Raw genomic sequence first — 20171 nt, 5'->3', positions numbered from 1 at the left:
TAGTTGAATTAGGATATGGGAGGACAGCTGTAAGCGAAGAGATAATTTAGAGATACTGTGATAAAAGTAAAAGGAAGAGAAATAAATAGTGCATTAAGAGCAGGTGAAAGTGCAGACCTGTGATAAGATGCGTTTGAGTACGGTAAAACATAATTAGAATAAAATGTTGTTTGAAATAAAAATGATAAATGGGGACTGTGTATGCAAGGGAGCAAGGGGATGTAATTGTTTACGTGAAATCATAGTTAGAATTACAAGCTTGTAGGAGGCGGAAAGAGACATGTCAAAGCCATAAAACATCAGACAGAAACAAGGAAGGAATGAGTGAAAGAGAAAAGATGGTGAGTCAGGAAAGGGGAGAATTGATGAAGAGTAGGATGGGCGTTGGGAGGCTTTTCCAATGAAGCAGCATTCTGCCACACGTTGAAAGGAAATTGAGGTGGGAACAGGACACCGAGACAGGAAAGAACACAAGAATAATCGAGTGAAATGACTGGAAGGATGGAGGTAGTCTGACTATTGCAGGATTTTAAAAGACGAAAATTTATGTTATATGGTATTGGGTATTATATCTGGTAATTGTTTATGCTTAAGTAATTGTATTTTGCATGTTCTTTAAATTGACTCATTTCCTTCTTTTCATTTCAGCAATTTCCAAAACATGGACAAACTGGAGAAAGGCCCGAAGGAGATATTCACCCAAGAAATACAGAAGGCAAGTCGGTGGATTGCATTTTAACCTGGGTCGCTCCTTGTGTGTTTGTGTGTGTGTGTGTGTGTGTGTGTGTGTGTGGGTGGGTGCGTGTTCTGTATAATCCATGATAATATCGTAGGTGCTTAATGTACAGATCCTTACATTAATCATAATTTTTTCACTTGTTTTCTTTACTGAACATCGTACTTCAGTAATAGTATTAACCAGGCTGAATTTTATACGATTTTCAAGTGCTTCAGGTAGGTGTTATTTTTCCGATTTGATTTAAACTGCATAGCGCATTATGAAGTAGACGTGTGATTTTACAACTAAATAGCATAGTTTATTTTTAACTCCCTTACCCGGGAATGCATGACAGTCCTTTACGTGAGGCTAATTTTCCTTTTATAATGTTTAAGACCCATTCATTATTGTCTGATTTACACATCTAGCAAAGAAAAAGTTTGGAGGGCATTCTTAAATCTCCTGCGCTGTCCAGAGATTTTGTATCAGCAATCTTACTGACCATGCACGCGGATTACATGTTCCTCAAGGCGTCTTTAACCTGTCACTCCACTGCTTCTCTTCTCCTTTCCTCCTCCCTTCAGTCATCTACCGCTGTCAGTCATCCATCCTTCCCTCGCGCCTTCCCCCTCCTATCCCATATAATTTCAATTACACACAACTCGTTACCAAGTCAGAGGGAAGAAGAGGGCGAAGCTGAGGGTAAATATGAGCACCTTTCTCTTTAACCCGAACACCCCTCCGCCTAGGACCTGGTGCGAGAGGGTGCCTGATTGTGTATTTGCAAGCCAGGGCGAGTTATGGAAATGGGCCAATGGGTTCCCTGGTAATGGGGGGCCAAGTTACGGAGTGCCTTTGTACCGATGTTAACTACGGGCTTTGTGAGGGTGTGGTGGTGTTGGTGGGGCAGAGAGAGAGAGAGAGTGAGTGGGGGGGGGGCCTGTAGAGAAGCTTTAATGGCACTTTTTGGAGTTTATTCTCTTTGTCATATATAATTTTGTATGTTTGAAAGTATATGAATAAGCCTGTTTGAGTTTGACTTGGGTATGGTAAATTGTCATGTATAATTCTCTGTCCTGATTGTGTGTGTGTGTGTGTGTGTGTGTGTGTGTGTGTGAGAGAGAGAGAGAGAGAGAGAGAGAGAGAGAGAGAGAGAGAAAGGGAGGGGGAGGGAATAGACATGAGAGAAGAGTGTTCACTGCCGCGGGGTTGGCCATTTAGCTTACATATTCAGCAGTGCCTTGTTTTGCTCACATGTATGAGATCGTAAATGTAGTGTATGGAACTATGTATGTCGTTGCGTGTGCCCATGATAAATATGATTATTATTTTTTTACAGGCAGTTGCGTAATAAGTACAAAAGTAGCAAATGCGGAAGCTTCAGGGCCTTTCCCTTAATGGCCATGGTGTAAAGTGGTGTGGTTTTGTGTGTGGTATTCTGTGGTGTGGCGTCTCTAAAAGGGCTAGAATCTTTCGTGAGAGATGACGGACAGAGTCGCTAAAGAGATGCTCCAACATATAAAAAGATGCTTTTATGTATAGTTTCACTTTGCAATATCCATGCAGGTGTTTAATATGTATTGCCAGGTGTACATAGATATAAGTTTTGTAATGACACCCTCTTAAGCATCCATAAAATGCCTTATGGACTGACATGTACAGTAAATGTGTGTGTGTGTGTGTATGTGTGTGTGTGTGTGTGTGTGTGTGTGTGTGTGTGTGTGTGTGTGTGTGTGCAGTACCTGATTGAAAACTGTCGATGCAGAATTGAAATATTACGATTTGATTCATTGATTTACTTATGACTGCAAGTAATTATTCAGTTGTGTATACTGGATAGAAATATTGATTGAAAACTATATTTGATATGTGATTGTTTGAAAACTGAATGCGTGTGTGTGTGTGTGTGTGTGTGTGTGTGTGTGCAGACTGGCAGGATGTGTTCATAGTTTTTATAGCCTCAAAACTGTGGAACTACTGCGATATTCACAATTCACAAACTATTTCCATTTCCACTCTCCACATGACACACACACACACACACACACACACACACACACACACACACACACACACACACACACACACACACACACACACACACACACACACACACACACACACACACACACACACACACACACACACACACACACACACACACACACACACAAGGGAACCAGAATTTTTTACATATACCTTATTCCCACGCGTACCAGAATAACTCAACACATATTCCATTTTGCACCGGGGGAATATTATTAAAGAGGAGTGTGAAAAAAAAATAATAACGCATTGCATCTGGTTATTTTATTTACATTTATAAAAGAGACGGAAAGAGGGAAAGCAAAATTGGAATTACTTAGAGCTTCTTTTTCCCTTGTTAAAAATGATGCAGGTGTGGAAATGATGTTGGGTAATGTTCTTTCTGGTCATGCATTTTGGCATTAGTGAGCATTTCTGGCCACCCCGAGACGAAGGTGTGGGAAAGAAAGAGGGAATTGCAAAAGACGGAGAAGGAATAAGACAAGACAGCAAAATAAGAAAATAAAGGAGGGAGAAACATCGCTGAAAAAAAAAAAAAAAAAAAGTAACAGTAGGAACTAATATAAAGACAGGAGGAATTCACGACGGAGGTAAGATAAAAGAAAACATAGACAGGAGGAACTAAAAAAGGTAGAAGTAATAAAAAGACAACGATAAATAAGAGACGCAGAAGTAAAAAAGAAAAATAATGAGACTGATAAGTAAGGAAATAGAAAACACAGAATTAGCTAAAAGAAAAAGAAAAAAAACTGAGAAGGAAAAAATGACATAGGTAAAAAGAATCCTGAAGAAAGTACGGCAAGACAACGGAACTAAAAATGATGAAAAAATGACAAAAAATGACGTTGGTTTCGGTTAGTCTACTGTATATCCTTTACTTTTTTTTACCTGTACATTAGCGACGTCAAAAAATTTTCGTGTTTCGATAGCATTACCGAATTATTTCATTAGCATTATTTCTCCCCATTTTTTTCCCCATGAATTTTAGTCCTCTTAACTTATTACATTTTTTTTTTTTTTTAAGCAAAGCCTCCTACTTTTTTAAAAATACTGTATTCTAATTTTTTTTTTACTTATAGTTTTTCGACATAATTTTGACTTCTTAATTATTGTATATCCGTTATTTATAGCACTTGAAACAATAATGGAAGTATAATACGCTTAAACAAGACGGGCGGAGGGGGAAAGCAAGAAAAATTGTTACTCCTTATCCTTTACAGATGACGAGGGCATAATATGAGTGGTTGATCTGAGAGAGAGAGAGAGAGAGAGGGAAAGTATTAGAGTTAACAAAGTCCTTCCGTTCTCCTTCTTGTATTTCACGACCGTCTTCGAGAAAATAAAAGAAATAGCCATATTATTTCCTCCTCTAACATTGTGGTGACACCCCTATCCCTTTCCTTTCTTAGGAGGGAGGAAGGAGGAGGAAGGGAGAGGGAGGGGGATAGGAGTAGGGGAGGGAAAGAGAGGGAGGGGAATAAAAGACATGGAGGGATCTATTGTGAGGGTAAGAATGGGAGAAGCTGACGAGGTGTGTTCTCTGCCTTCATTTATTTTCCCCATTACATCTTTTTTTACTTTTTCCATCTCCTTCCAGTTTCGGGCCGATTTTATCTTGCTTTTCCATAGTTGCATTAATTTTTTTGTGTTATTCGTATATGTATCGTCGTCGTCGTCTCTGGAATCTTTCGTCTCCTTTTTTTTTTCTTCTTCATATGTTTATTTCTCATCTTTTTCCCCATGTCCCTCTCTCTCATTCCTTCCTATTATTGGACGTCGGTTTTCCCCATGTCCCTCTCTCTCATTCCTTCCTGTTATTGGACGTCTGTCTGTCCCCCCCCCCCATTTTTTTATTTCCCCTTTTCACTTCTCATGTTCCCTTCCCTTTCTGTCTTCCCTCCCGTCTCCCTCTTTCTTCCTCCTTGCCTCCAATCATCTTCAGTGACCAGCCAAGTGACCACCAATATTGCATTCTCGGTCGGCGGTACACCCAGCATTTTTGGTTGCTATTATATACTGTTCTGACTACACTACTAGCATTATTGACTGTCAGTATTTTTACTGTCCATTCTGTCTACATCCCCAGGCTCTTAGGGCTTGTGACAACTACTTTTTTTTTTTTTCATTCATTCCTTTACCATTCTCTTTTTTAACAATTTGAGGTCCTAATTAGGAAATTTTTAACAGCCTATACTTAAATTGTCTGGCGTTTGCTGGAATAGAATAGCAGAGTTGTCCCAAGCATGAGAGTGTTAACATGAGTACTTTTCCTACCAGTGCTATTGTTGTCGGTACCTACTTTCCTACTACCACGTTACTGTTCCTTTTTGGCCACTATTATTGTCATGACCCGTTGTATTAGAGATGGCACCGTCCGTACTTGTATTATTACTGTTACCCTTCTGTCCTTACTACCATTGTCCTTGCTGCAACACAACCATTGCGATTATCATATCATGCAGTATTATCACTACAAGCCCCTTCCCATGTTAGTAGAATTGCTGCCATGACAACTACAACCTTTATCACTTTATTGGTACTAGCTGTTTTGCCATCTTGCTAGTTACTTTCGTGCTGGCCCCCAACCACTAGCACTCTAGCACATCGCAGTTACTCCTTTATGACCATCATCTTTGTTGCTACTGTTACTGCCACTCCTAAGCGGCTTTAAAAATTACTGGTAATGGTGAGTAGGGTAAGCAAGGGAAAAGCTAGGTAGGCAGGGATAGCTTAAAGATAAGGACGGTAATCTTGAAGGGGAAATTGAGTACAGGGGAAAAATATCTGAGAGAACAGAAGGAAGATGACTAACAGAGAAGGAAGAGACAGTAAGGAATAGGCCATAGAGACAAAGGCATTGTGACGGAGGGTTAGTGGTGAAAGGAAAGATATTTGTTAAACTTAAGTTGGTAACTTAAAATTTTTCAAAGAAAGCAGGAATCCGTAACTGCAGAAAAAAATAAATAAATAAAATGAAGGAAGCGTAACATACCTTTCTGAACGAACTGTGAAAGAAGGGTACTGTAGAATACCCGCAAAAATAACCTTGAGAATGTAAATTTAATAAAAGATTCAGAGATTATATTACTTTAATTTCCGAGGCTGCTAGGAAATGACTGATAGGGGGAAATGAGTCGTGTAAGAGGGGTTTTGAATACTGCTGAATGAGATAAAATATGGGTACTGAAGGTGCGGAAAATTCGATAAAATGTTGCCTCATGACTCGCAGCGGATGGGCAAACGAACTAGTGCGTAGGGAAAGTGAAGCGGAAGTGGATGTAATAGATGTTACGGGGAACAAGAGGGAGTTGTTTAGGGACAGCGTCATATAGGAAACACATGAGGTATAAATGGTTAATTTTAAAAACATGTAAATTACAAACTGATGAGAGAGTGAGGATGGGGAGACAAAGAACGAGGTGCAAAGATGAAGTGGAAGGGTACACGAGAGAAGAGGTCTTGGACTGTCTAGTAGCGAGACGAGTGGTGATAGAGGATCTCGAAGGTATATTTCTTGTAGCCATTGTAGGTGAACTCAATTACCAGATATGGCAGACGAGGTATAAAGTAAGGACCTATTTCGATTAAGGAAGATAAAATTACTGCCGAGAGAATGAAGCAGACAGAGAGTGATGAAAAGTGCAGAAATATTAGTATGAAAAAAAAAAAAAAAAAATAGGCAGGAATGAAGAGAATATGAAAAATGGTACAAATAATAGATAGATGAGAATGAAAGACACAGAAACCCAGAGCAAGAAAATAAAGAGGAGATACAGAAAACATTGTGACGAAAAGCAAAAGAAGGAGGGTAATAAAGGAGAGGCAATAAAGGGAGAACAGAGAATAGGTGGGAGGAGGAGGAAGATGATATTATGACGGGGGCCGCAGGAACACTTAGCAAGACATTACTCTTTCCCTCATTACCACCGGGGATATTGTCTAGTATTAGTTGGAGAGAGAGAGAGAGCATATACTGTAGGTCCTGGGTCATGTTATCTTTCTTATTTCTTGTGTCGCCTTTGCCTATGTTCTCTCTCCTTCGTTGTCTCTTCGTCTTGTATTGTTTATCTCTCTCTTGTCCTTTTCTTGGTCTTTTTTATGTCCATCTATAGTGTGAGGTCTTTGTATGTTATGTATCCTTTTTGCTGTGTCTTTTTCTTGTTCATAGTCTCTCACCTGTTTTGACTTTGTGTATAAGTTATCTATATATTGTATCTATCGCTTGCTGTCTCATCTTCCCTTATTGTTCATTTATCAACAAATTATTATTATTATTATTATTATTATTATTATTATTATTATTATTATTGTATTGCTTTTTTTATGTTCTGCATTTCCTGTACCACTATGTTATCCCTTCGTTTCTTCTTCGCATTTTTTCTGTCTCTTTGCTCTTATTACTTTTTCTGTTTTTATTTTGTATAATTTCCACATCTGTTATTTTTTATTGTTTCGTCTCCCTTTTGGTTCATAGTTATTGTGTTTTGTCATATGTTTTTCTTCATTGTCTTGTTTTTATGTATTTTCGACCCACTTTTTCTTTCTATTGTTTCATCATTATCATCGTTTCTCTTCCATTATTATTTTCGTGTCTTGCTATTGCTTCCTTGTCTCTTTATGTTTTGATCTCTTTCGTCGCGTCGTCGTTGTGTTGTTGTTACACACACACACACACACACACACACACACACACACACACACACACACACACACACACACACACACACACACACACACACACACACACACACACACACACACACACACACACACACACACACACACACACACACACACACACACACACACACACACACACACACACACACAGGTACGTTTATCTTCGGCGTTTTTCTTCCCATGTTTTTCGTGGTCTGCGTCACCATCCCTAAGAATTCCTCATCCCATTTTACAGTCTCAAGCTTTCTTTTTTCCACTTTGTCTGTGCTCCTTTCCACATATATTACCCCTTCTACTTCCTCTTCTATTCAGTCTAATTTATTATTTTGTTTCTCTCCCGACTTTTCTCATCGTATATTTTCTCTTTGAGTTTCTCCTTTTCGCTTTAGTCATTTATTTCTGTTACCTGTCTTTACGCTTTTTGCCCTTTGTCCCTTATTTTCACCTTCTCTAGTCTTACGTGTCTATCATATTCCTTTCACCATTTTTTCCTCTCATTCTTTCCTCTCCTTCCATTCTTTCTCCAGTACTCTGTCTTTACAGTTCTTATCTTTCTTTCCCTCCTGCATTTTCTGTTTTTTCCCAATCTCTTCGTTGTTGCATATACCCTTTTTAACCCTTCGCTGTTTTTCCACTTTTGTTCTTAGTGCCCTTGCCTTTTTGCTGTTTTCTCTCCCACTCTCATTCGTCTCCTTTACTCTTGTATTCCTTCTTCTTCTGTATTTATATTTTCTGTCGTCTTATTGTGTAATCTCCCTCACTTTTTTAGGTGTTTGATTTTTTTTTTTTTTTTTTTTTTGGATCTTCTGCTTTCCCTTCTATTTTTTTCATTTTTCCTTGTGTTGTTTTGCTCTTTTCACTTTCAGAACTACTTCGTCCTTCTCATATGAAACAAACTTGGTATGTCAGAGAATCTTAAATTTGTTTTTTTAATATGACTGAAGTTAAAGAGTCTTCAGTTTTTTTACATGTGGGTAGTTTAGTTTATGTTAAGTTAGGGTGCACACACACACACACACACACACACACACACACACACACACACACACACACACACACACACACACACACACACACACACACACACACACACACACACACACACACACACACACACACACACACACACACACACACACACACACACAGCCACTCAGCCGCGTCGCTACAAATGCTCACAAAATTGAATCTGGGAACGCCTGCAAAACAAAGAGGCGAATACTGGATGAAAACTCGACTGTCTTCATGGTCGGTCTTCCATTATTCCTAAGACTGTCTTCTATTATTTAGTGTCCTTTTCCTCCTCTATTTTCGTGTCGATTTTTCCCTTACCGTTTTGGTCTTTTTTCCCCTCCTCTTTTGAGTGTCTTTTCCCTTCACCTTTTTTTTTTCGTCTATTTTCCCTCACCATTTTTTTGTGCCTTTTTCCTCTCCTCTCCTGTTAGTGTCCTTTCCCTACTTTTTTTTTTTGTCTTGTTTCGCTCTCCCTTTTTAGTGCCCTTTCCCTCCCCCCTTTTTAGTGTCATTTCCCAACTTTTCTTTTATCCCTGACCTTTTTCCTGTGTTTTTTCCCTTTCCCCCATTTTCCGTGTCATTTTTCCCTCCTGCCTATTTTCCCTGCAGTTTCATCTCTATCCACAGTATTTATGTCTTATCCTCATCTTTTCTTTTGCTTTTCCACCCCAACTTTTCGTCTTCTCACTGTCTTTCTTTTCTCCTTTTTCATTTTCTCCCTCATTGTTCTGTATTCTTACTATCGTGTCCTATTTATTTTTTCTCTTTTCCCAGTTCTTCTCCTCTTTTTACATTGTCTTTTTCTTCTGCTTTCCTAATACAGTGGTTTTTGTTTTCCTCATCCCTTTTCCTTCTACTTTTTTTTCATTTTTATCTAGTCTGTGTTCTTTCTCCTACCTTGTCCTTTTTTTCCTCATTTGTGTTTCCGTCTTCCTTGTAGTTTTCTTCCTTCTTCCATGTTGTTGTTCTGCCATGAACCCTTTTTCTTTTCCCTGTTTTTCTTGCTTGTTCTCTAATCTTTCTTTGCTTACGGTGTCTTCTGCTTAGTCCATGCCTTGTTATTTCCTTTATTTCTGTATCCCCAAATGACCTGTTATTTTTCTTCTTCCTTTATTTTCTCTTTCTTTGCCTTTACTTCCTTTTATATCTTATGTTATTTCCTCCTAGAGAGTTTTGTTATTCTGTCATCTACCTGCTGTCCACGTTTTTTCTTCCTTTTCCTTCCTTTCTTTCTTCTGTTTTCCATTCAATTTTATTTTTTTCTTTTTCTTGTTTTCCATTTTTGTTTTCATCCAGGACACTGATTTTCTTTCGTCGTTCATTTCTTTCATTGTACCTGTCATGCAGTGTCTGTGTATCTGCTTTGTAAATGTAGTATCTTTACTTTGTCCGTGTGTGTGTGTGTGTGTGTGTGTGTGTGTGTGTGTTTACGCTTTTCATATTTTCCATCGTAATTAGTTAGCTCATTTTGGCTCGTTTTTCCATTGTATGTAGTAAGCCTTTCTATTCTAAGTGTCTTCCTTTGGTTGCATTATTTTTAATATTGAATACCAGCACCAACAACAGCAGTAACAGTAGCCGCAACAACTACAACACTAATAACAATAATGGAAATTTTATGTTAATAGTAGTAGCAGTAATGGTAGTAGTATTAGTAATATTTGTATTGATAGCAATATATTTATCATTTCATTCACTTTTAATATGTTTCTCTTTTACACACGTCCTCCTTACATTTGCTTTCCTTTGTCCTCACTTGTTGCTCTTCTCTCTTTCATCCTTATTATTTCACCTACCTCTCCTTTATTCTCTCTCTCCTCTCTCCCTTCCCTATTGTCTCTCATTACCCTTTGCTTCCTCAGGTCTTCCACCCCCATTATTCTCCTCTTCCTTTCTTCTCAGTCAGCATTTTTTTGTTCAGCATTTTTTCCACCCTCCTCACATCTTTTACCGTCGCCAAACTCCTTCTTATTCTTCCTCTGCTTCAGTCATTAACATTTTTCTCGCGTTTTCCTTTCTTTTCGCTCATCCGCTATTCATCTTCTCCTTTGCACCCTCTTGTCTCATTATTTTTATTTATCTTCATTCTCCTTTTGTTTTATTCTTTATTTTTATTCCCTCGCTTTATCCATTTGTCTCGCCTTCCTTGTTGCCCGAGTTCTTATTTTACTTTTATGCTTCCATATCTTCTTCTTTCCTCTCTTTCTTTTTCCGATAGTCGTAAAGAATTATCAGTTTGCCCCGAAATGTAGTGTTTTTATATTATTATTATTATTAGTAGTAGTAGTAGTAGTAGTACTTGTTAGTTTTATTGGTATTTGTATTATTTTCTTATCATCTTCGTTTATTTATTATTTATTTGTTTATTTGTTTAATGTAGCCACCATCTTCACTACCATAACAATTATTATAAATAGTAACTTAATTACCATACTTTTCTTGTACATTCATTTATAGTTATCCATCCATCAGCCTCTTTACACATCCATTTTCTTCCTTCCTTTCATCCGCTCGCCCTCCTAACCATCTATTCGTTCGTTGTTCCACTTTATCATTTATTCATCCATCTACTGACTAACCCTCATATCCATCCATCCATCCTTTCATCCATCTTCCATTCATACATCCCATTTGTCTTGTATATCTGATCACTGTCACTGAGTTACATTCCCATTCTTCCATCCGTCTGTCCATCCATCCATCCATCTGTCTATTCACCTATCCATTCATCCACCCATTCATCCACCCACTGATGAATGTATTTCCGTTCGTCTCTTTCAGTCCTGGATTATGCCCACCTTTCGCCCACCATTTCCTATCGTCTATACATCGCCGGTTTATTTTTCCAGCCATCGTTTATCTCCTCTTTTATTAATTTATCCACCTTCCCCTCCTCTCACCCACTCATTTATTCATCAGTCTATTCATGCTTTCACTTAACGGTAACTTTCTTTTTCACTGACTTACGTGTTCACCATTCATTCATCCATTTATTCACTCATTCATTCATCTATCCATCATTCCATTCATTCATTCATCCATCCATCCATCCTTCCTTCCATCATTCCATTCATTCGTTCATTCATCCATCAACCCGCCATCCATCCATCCATCCATCCATCCATCCAAGTATTCACTCATCCATCCATCCGTCCATTCATCTATCCACTCATTCATCCATCCTTCCATCCATCCATCCATCCATCCATCCGTTCAAGTATTCATTCATTCATCCATCCATTCACTTCTTCATTCATCCATCCATCCATCAATCCATCCATTCACTTCATGCACCTATCCATCCGTCCATTCATCCATTCCCTTATTCATCCATCCATCCATCCGTCCATTCCTCCATTCACTTCTCCTTCTCCCTTCCTCCATCCATCCATCCATCCATCTCTCTCACCCTCTAATAATGCTCACCTTTCGCCCTCCATTACCTGCTCCCTCTACATTACTGGTTAATCTCTCCTACCCTCATCATCTCCAGACCCCTTATTATCTCATCCCCTCTTCTCCCCTCACTCTCTCTCATTTCCCATCTTCGGCAGGGAGGGGAGCTTTGGCAGGGCGTCTGGGGTGAATTTGACGTGTCTTGTTGGTTTATTAAGAGAGAGAGAGAGAGAGAGAGAGAGAGAGAGAGAGAGAGAGAGAGAGAGAGAGAGAGAGAGAGAGGAGTGGGTGTGGGTGTGAGGTACTTGCAGAAGTGGGTGTAGTGGTTAGAATTTGCCTGTGTGTGTGTGTGTGTGTGTGTGTGTATGAGAGAGAGAGAGAGAGGAGGGGGGGGCAAGAAAGAACAATGCTATATGATAGAAAACCACACCGTTCATTAACCAAGGAATAATTATAGACAGGAAAATAAATAATTATGATACCAGAATCGCGAATGAGGTTAATGATGGCGTATGAGAGTTAATGCCCTTCAAATTACGGCCTCCAAATCAATTACCGTGACTGTGAATAAGAACAACCCTGCTATTAATCCATTTACTGAATGCCAGATACGGATAATTACTCTCTCTCTCTATGGGAAGGAAGTTAACATTATCAGGCAGAGCAAATACGGGAAGCGTGTCTGTATAGTGGCCATAGACCGACGTTCATTGGCAGGGGTAGGGTTGGTAGGTAGGTTAGGGTGGGATAGGTAGGTAGGCCAGGCAGGGGTGTGGTAGGTAGGTTAGGTAGGCACGTTAGGCTGGGGTGGGACAAGCAGGGTAGGTTAGCAGTATAAGCAAGAGTGGGTTAGGCAGGGTGGGTAAGCTGGATAGGTAGGGTGGGGCAGGGAGGGAGGATAGATAGGTGGGATGTAGGTAGGTAGGATAGGTAGGGATGAGGTAGACAGGGTAGGCAATGCAGAGGAACTACAGGAAGCGTGTCCGTATAGCAACCATAGACCGAAAGTCCAATTTGCATAACGTGGATTACAAATTACTTCCAGGGTTAACTCATTTATTTTTTCTGGCCTCCCTGATATGCAAATGAATCCTCAGTTTCACACGATTTGTCAAACAGAATAGAAAACACTCCCCCTCCCTGTCTTTTTCCTTTCTCCCTCCCTCCCTCCCCTTCCTTTCCTCCCGCTCTCCATCCGCGAGGGAGGAGAAAAAAGGAAGGGAAGAAAAAAAAAAAAAGTCCATTTTTCTTCCAGGTGGGGTACGGTTTTTCCAAGTTCCCTTTTTTTTTCTTTTTCTTTTCTTTTTCTTTTTACCTTCTCGTTCACTTTTTCTTTTCTTTTTCTTTCTCTGGCATGTAGTGTTGGTTCTTTCTGACACTTTGTTTTTTTCATTTTTGTGTGTCTTTGTTATTTATTACTACTTTGGATATTTCTCTCTCTCTCTCTCTCTCTCTCTCTCTCTCTCTCTCTCTCTCTCTCTCTCTCTCTCTCTCTCTCCATTTACCTTCGCATTGTCTCGCTAATCGCAGTAATTCGCACTTCTTTGACACTAATATTTCTGCATTTCTCACGTCTCCGTCACCCTGACATTAAGGAACCGTCTCTAGATTTCTCTTTTCTTTGGCTTTTCATAATTACAGCTCTTTATTCGTACATTCTGTCTCCTTACTTTCTCTTACTTATTCTGTATTTATCCTATCCATATCTTGTATAAATTATTTTCTGTCTGCAAAATAGTTTCTTCCTCCTTTTTCGGTTTATTTCCCATGTCTTTTTGCTGTCAATCTTTCCTGCTTTCCCAGTCCTAAGTTTTTATTTATTATTTTTTCAGTGTTTTCAGTTTGTGCCTCTACTTTCTGTTCCTCCCTGTTATGTTCCTCGTTATATCCTGTTCTTCAGACTCCCTAATTTCCGCTTTTCATCTGCTTCACGTCATCTTACTCATATTCCTCTTCCTGCCATTTTATCTACTTTTGCTTTTCTTGTTTTCAGTCCGTTTCTTCTCATATCCTAATACCTGTCTTTCTCTTTATGTCTTTTTGTGTCTCCTTCTTCTCTCCTTTTTCCCTCTATTTCGCTGTTTTCTGCCCTGTTTCCCTGTCTTCCATGTTTTCTTGTATTTGCTTCTCCCAGGCACCCATCTCACTTATGTCTCTTCTCGTCCATAGCCTTTCCGTCCAGTATGTTTTCCGTCTCAATATTTTTCTGTCTTCATTATTCTGTCAGGTCTTCCAATTCATCCCGTCCCGTGTTCATTTGTTTTCACGTTCTCACCCTTCCATTTCACCTGTCTCACATTCATCCAATAATCTTTCTGTTTCTACTTTTTTGTGTCTCATTTTCCTTCCTTTTCCTTCTGTCTCCCTGTATTTCGTCCTTTCTTTCTTGCATTTACCTCTCCCTTCTTTCCATCTCGCCACACTGCCTCCTCGTTCATACCCTTTCTTTCTGTCATTCCATCTGTCGCCCCATTGTTTTCTGTCTCTATTTTGTAACAGGCTTCCTCCTCCACCCCGTCACCCTCCACCATGCCACGCTGATCCCTGTTTATCCACTTGGCCCTGGGTCTTCCTCGCCTCCTGCTTCATTTTTTCTTCCACCTGGTTCTTCCTGATACGTCTCTGTCGTTTCAATTTCCTGTCACTTTTAGTCATCCATTACTAGCATCTCCGGCTCATTTAATGTCACACACAGGCACGTATCACACATTCACACTTTCATTCATTCATTTATGCATTTTTCCCTTCTTCACTTTACCCTGCCGTATTCATTTCCCCAGTTTTATCCTATTCCCTTTATCCTTCCCCCGTCCTCTCTGCCCCTGCCCGTCCACTCTTCTTATCCTTCTTTCCACCTTCTTCCTCCAGCATTTCCTTCCATTTAATTTTCCCTTTCCTCTCTGTCCACCCTTTCATCTTATCCCTTCACCAAATATTCCATCCTCCTCCCTCGTTCCGTCTTCACTAAATAAACTTCAGACATCGGATTTTCTTTACAATTTCCTTAAACATCTTGCCTATGAAAGGATGAGATGCATGAAGGTCCCTGTGTATGCAGAGGGTGAAGCTGAGGAGAGAGAGAGAGAGAGAGAGAGAGAGCGGTTTTTGGAAATCCAGAGGTGAAAGAGAAGAGAAAGGAGACGTAGAGATGTACGGGAGAAAATCGAGTAAATCGGAGAGGAAAGTGGAACAAGAAAGATTCGTTAAAAGGGAAAAGTGCCATAAAAGACAAGGAAAGGGAGACGAGGGAAAGATTGGAAGTAAAGAAACTGTACACAGAAGTAGGAGATAATGCGGTGTAAGAATGTCGAGTGAAAATAACGAAAAAAAAAAATGTGAAGCATAGTAAAAGACATCGAGTAGAAGAAGAAAACGTAACGAGGGAAAGACGAGGAGAGAAAATACCGTAGTGTTTTGACCAAAAATAAAAAGGTAAGAGAAAAAGAGAAGCGAGAGGTGTGGGACAGCGAGGGATTTTTTTTTACTGATATTGTACAGTTTAGAATTCAAGACTTAGCGTTGCCATTCCTCTCTGTACATGGTATTTACCGCGGGAGATTCGAGGCAAAGATTCGAACCAGTCACAGGTGAAGAGGAGAGAGGTGCCCTGGCCTGGGGTTGATGGGTAGCTGGTGGGGTATAGGGGTTGAACGAGGTGGGATGTTTGGGTACAAGACTGGAAGATCACACAGGAGTTGCTTTTCCAGATATAATACATAAATTGTTAAGAGAAAGATGTTGAGAAAATGGCTTGCTGATCATTTGATGCCCTCATACACCATATATCAATTTCCTACCAGAACACCATATTTTGAAATTAGTGGCCATTTTACCCAAATAAACACAATAGGCGATGCTGGTCTTGTTACCCTCTGCGCCACCGTACACTAACATATCGAGTACATTCCCTTAACCAAACTAAACGGATTAACCTGAGATGGATTGTCTTTTTAGTGAAGTGTTTAAGAAATAACCCACTGATCCCATTGGCGTTGTTTTCACCTTCCTCTTACGGTCTTCTGTTAATGCAGATTTTCCGAACTGAATGGGCAGATGTAGCGCTGATAGACCCCACCTGTACCGGAGTTCTTTCGTAAACTGAATAAAGTCGTCTGTTTGGATATAATTCTTATAATCAGTTACGTGGTTTTGGTAAATACTATTATTAAACTAAATTCTGTTATTGTTACTACCCAGCTTTTATTGATATGTTGGACTTGTTAATTGTGTTCTTTCACTTGTGTTACTTTAGATTCTGTTGTCACTCTTTATCACATGTGTTACTTTTATTACGGTACTGTAGATTCTCTTTTGTTACCTATTATCATAGGTGTTAATCATAGGTGTTACTTGTGTTACTCTTTTTTGTTACCTTTTATCACAGGTGTTACATTTATTATTCTAAATTCTGTTTTGTTACCTTTTATTACAGGTGTTACTTTTATTAATCTAGATTCTGTTGTTACCCTTTATCCCAGGTGTTACTTGTATTATTCTAGATTCTGTTGTGTTACCTGTTATCCCAGGTGTCGTGCTAGCCCCCAAAAATACATGCAAATATTTTCGTCCACTCCCAGCCAGAATCCGACTCCGTGTGTTTGGTGTATGGTGCGCCGGCAGAGTCAAGTGAATCCCAATTAATCCCATGTTTCCGCTAAAGAGAGGCGGCAATAAATAGTTTCAGCAGGTTTTCTGTGTCCGGGCAAAGGGGGTAAAAGGGGGACGCTTCTTTACCCCTGTTTTTTCCTCTGCCGTAATTAGATAGCTACAGGTCACAAAGATTTCCCTCGGGGTTGGGGGAAAAGAGAGAGTTTGGGGGGACGGGATCGTTGAGAAGAGAAGGAGTGGGATGCGGGTGAGGAGAGTGTGTGGGGAGAAGGAGCAGGAAGGGAAAGAGGAGAGGGAGTAGAGGTAAGGGAGACAGAGTGGAAAGGGAGGAGTAGAGAAGAGGAGAGAGGGGGTGGGATGTGGTAGGAGAGAGGGAGAGAGAGAGAGAGAATGAGGGGAGGATTTGAAGAATGTGAGTCAAAGAAACGGCAAAGAAAAATTGAGAGGAACACGAAAGTGAGAGACGAGGGAGGGGAAGTTGAAAGGCGGGGTCGGAATGAGTAGGGAAAGAGAGTGTTGGATGACAGACGGTGGGAAATGAGCGGGGGTGTAAGTGGAGAGAAGTGGGTGAGAGGGTGAGGGTGGGGGGTAGGGGAAAACAGGGGTGGAGAGAAATGTGGAGAGGAGAGGAGGGAGGCGGGGTGAACAGAGTAAGGGATAAGAGTGTCTGTAATAGAATCTGAATAAGAAGAAGAGAGTGATGATGTAAATGGGACAGGTGGGAGGAAAGGGGGGGATGTAGGAGGGAAAGTATGGGAGATGAGAGGAAGGGGATAACATAGAAGGATAGGGATGTCTAGAATAAAATTTGAAATACAGAATAGAGGAGGGGAGAGTGATGAGGATGCAGAAAGGAGAAAAGAATAATTTGGATGCAGGAAAGGCGAAATTAGTGAAACATGGAGAGGGGAATGAATGGGAAGGGGAGTGGTTGGATTTTCATGTGAATAATAATGGGAGATAGTGAAGATATAAAGGGTGAAGAAAGAGATTTGATTAGGATGTGAAGTTAGAGAGAGGGAAGAAGGAAGACCACGGGGTTAGTTGAATGGAGAGTGAAGAGGATAACGAGGAAAGGGAATGCAGGGAGGCAAGAGAAGGAAAGGAAGACAGTGTGGAGGTAGGAAGCAGGAGAAAGTATTAAGAAGAATGTAGAGCGAAGGTGGGTAAAAAGGAAAGGGAAAGGGGAGGGGGGTAAGTGGAAGGAGAGTCATGAGGATAACGAGGAAGATAGGGAGGGAGGGAGAGAGGGGAGTAGGGAAGAGACGTAGAATAGAATGTAGAGTTAAAGAAACACGAGAAAGATGGAAAGAAGGAGGTAAGAGGAGGTAAGGTGGAAGGAGATTCAAGAGTATAATGAGGAATTGGAAGGGGGGGAGGGAGGGGGGGGAAGCATTTCGTCTGCAATCCCTCACTCCAGTCACTCCAGCCATTGCAAGGTTGCCGCTCCAGTCTGATGCATCTTGGTCTTTTTTTCTCGACATTTTTATTTCCCTTATTCTATTTCATTTTTGCGAAAGACAGCAGTTTTTTACAGCATGTTGACGTGAACATTTCCAGGGTCCCGGGTGGTGGGTTGTCGGTGCAGATGCAAATATGCCAGTGTTTTGTGTCGTGTTGCAGGAGTGTTGACTGGCTGAGTGCGTCCGTCCTTGCTGTCGATGTTGTTGTTGTTGTTGCTGCTGCGCTTGCTGCTGACACACGTAAACTGGTACTGTTAACACACGTACAATAAACTCATCTCCACGTACTGCTAACAGTCTCTTGCTGTTATTGCTAACACAGCACCCGCTGTTACTGCTAACACACAGTAAATAAACCTCTCACCTCACGATGTACAGATAAGAGGAAAACTGTTGACTCTTGTGGTTATCTGATGAAAGAAAAAAGAAACTATTTCCACTGAAACCTAACGAACGTGTGAGAAAATGACAGAAAAGAGGAAGGCTGTCTCCCACCCACCACACTATCTGGCAAAACAAATCAGCAAAAAACAAAATCAACAGGGAAAAAAAGGAAAACACCATGCATGGTAGAAAGAAGCATGAATTTTTTTTAATGTGAAGAACAGAAGTGGAAGCAAACACAATCGCAAAATGTTCTCTTAAGTAATCGTCTCACTGTTGGCAGCCTACACATAGAATAAATTATTGGTGTTATTACTGTCATACTACCTGTTTATACTGCCAACACATGTAAATAGACTCCTGGTCTTACTGTTAACGCACGTAAAATTACCTCCTGTACTTACTGCCAGCACAGGTAGAATAAACTCTTCGGGATGTGTACTGTAGTTACTAAGAGATTTGCAGGAAAATGAAATTTTAGAGATGTAAGAGTGGCAACCGACACCTTAGTAGCTGCATTTGTAATTTATCCTCGAAAACTGACATCTATCTGCGAATTTACATGAAAGTGTTGGTTTGCCAGTTATTATGGAATTACTTCTTTAAACTGGTCTGGCTGCTCGTTGTGATGTAGTTATCAACGCAGACTTGTCAGTGGATGGGGACTTCTCTGCTTGTGGAACGATGGGCTGGTGCTGAGAATTGCACTCAGTGGAGGGGTACGGTACAAGTAATTTGAGATATGATTACGGATTCATACAGAATTGGTGTACCTATTGTGATCTTTATCGTCCTCTTAACTGTCATCGTTAATAATTATATTTTCCTTGCTTTTGTCTATTTATATAATCTTTCTTTGTTGTATTCAGCTCAAGCACAGAATGAATGTGTATTTCAGTCCACCCCAGCCCTAGGTGGGAAAAAATCAAGGTAATAATGACGATGATGATGAGGGCGTATTTCGGTTCGAAATACAGATATGCACAATTTGCTGACAAGTTTTACGCGCCATTGTGATACCAGACATTGTTAGTTAGAGAGAGAGAGATTTATATGTAGCCTACCAGTGTGTGTGTGTGTGTGTGTGTGTGTGTGTGTGTGTGTGTGTGTGTGTGTGTGTGTGTGTGTGTAATTCACTTTGGCTAAAAATACTTATGGTATCAGAAACAGTAACGTTGTCTTTTTGCTTGCTCTTTGTATGTGGCGTAGCATTACCACCAGCTTTACCCTTTTTATTCCTCCACAGGACCTGCTGCTACTGGAGGAGCAGGAGGGATCCGTCAACTTCAAATTTGGGATCCTGTACATGAAGGCTGGGCAGACCTCCGATGACGAGATCCTGAGTAACGGTGAGTAAGCTGAGTAGACGAGATGTTGAAGGAGCGAGAGTCGGAGAGAGATGATAAGTGAGGTAGATAAGGAAACACAATAAGCTGTGTGGGGGTGATCCTGCAGTATGGGCGTTGTTGACTGACCCATTTCTTGTCATTCTCTGTACTTCTTTCCACTGTTGTTAACGATTTGCTTCTTCGGTCTGTTTTTGGCGCCCAGATAAATGTTGGGAATACCTTAATAATTCTCCAGATTACTTGTACACTTCCACCCCAACCGCAAGTGCTTTTGTAATCATACGTAATGTCTTTATGCATGCGTCAGAATGTGAGGTACTTCTGTGTTTGACAAGATACTCTGGACCAGTTATGTGACAGTATACTATGAAGTAGTTGTGAATGGAAGTGTTTGAAATGTGGGACAGGTGTGTAAAGGTTGGAAAAGATGTGATTAACTTTGCATGGAAGGCGTTTGAAAAGATGTGGTTAATTTTGAATGGAGGTGATTGACAAGATATTTGACAGTAGTGT

The 20171-nt window shown here is 40.3% G+C and overlaps 1 protein-coding gene across 1 annotated transcript in view; it reads left to right on the top strand.

The window, feature by feature from the left end:
• The window catches only part of LOC145417325 (GTPase-activating Rap/Ran-GAP domain-like protein 3), a 750816-nt gene that overhangs the window by 446809 nt on the left and 283836 nt on the right, over window positions 1-20171 (top strand). Inside the window, exons 7-8 of the mRNA XM_080286003.1 lie at window positions 649-715; window positions 19556-19658. Coding sequence (XP_080142129.1) covers window positions 649-715; window positions 19556-19658 — 170 coding nt within the window. The remainder of the gene's footprint in view (window positions 1-648; window positions 716-19555; window positions 19659-20171) is intronic.

The sequence above is a fragment of the Coenobita brevimanus genome, chromosome 110, assembly GCF_032717465.1.
Source record: "Coenobita brevimanus isolate Jiangsu-jjx chromosome 110, ASM3271746v2, whole genome shotgun sequence".
NCBI lineage: Eukaryota > Metazoa > Arthropoda > Malacostraca > Decapoda > Coenobitidae > Coenobita > Coenobita brevimanus.
The sequence above is the reverse complement of the archived record's forward strand: the minus strand, read 5'-3'. Positions and strand labels throughout refer to the sequence as shown.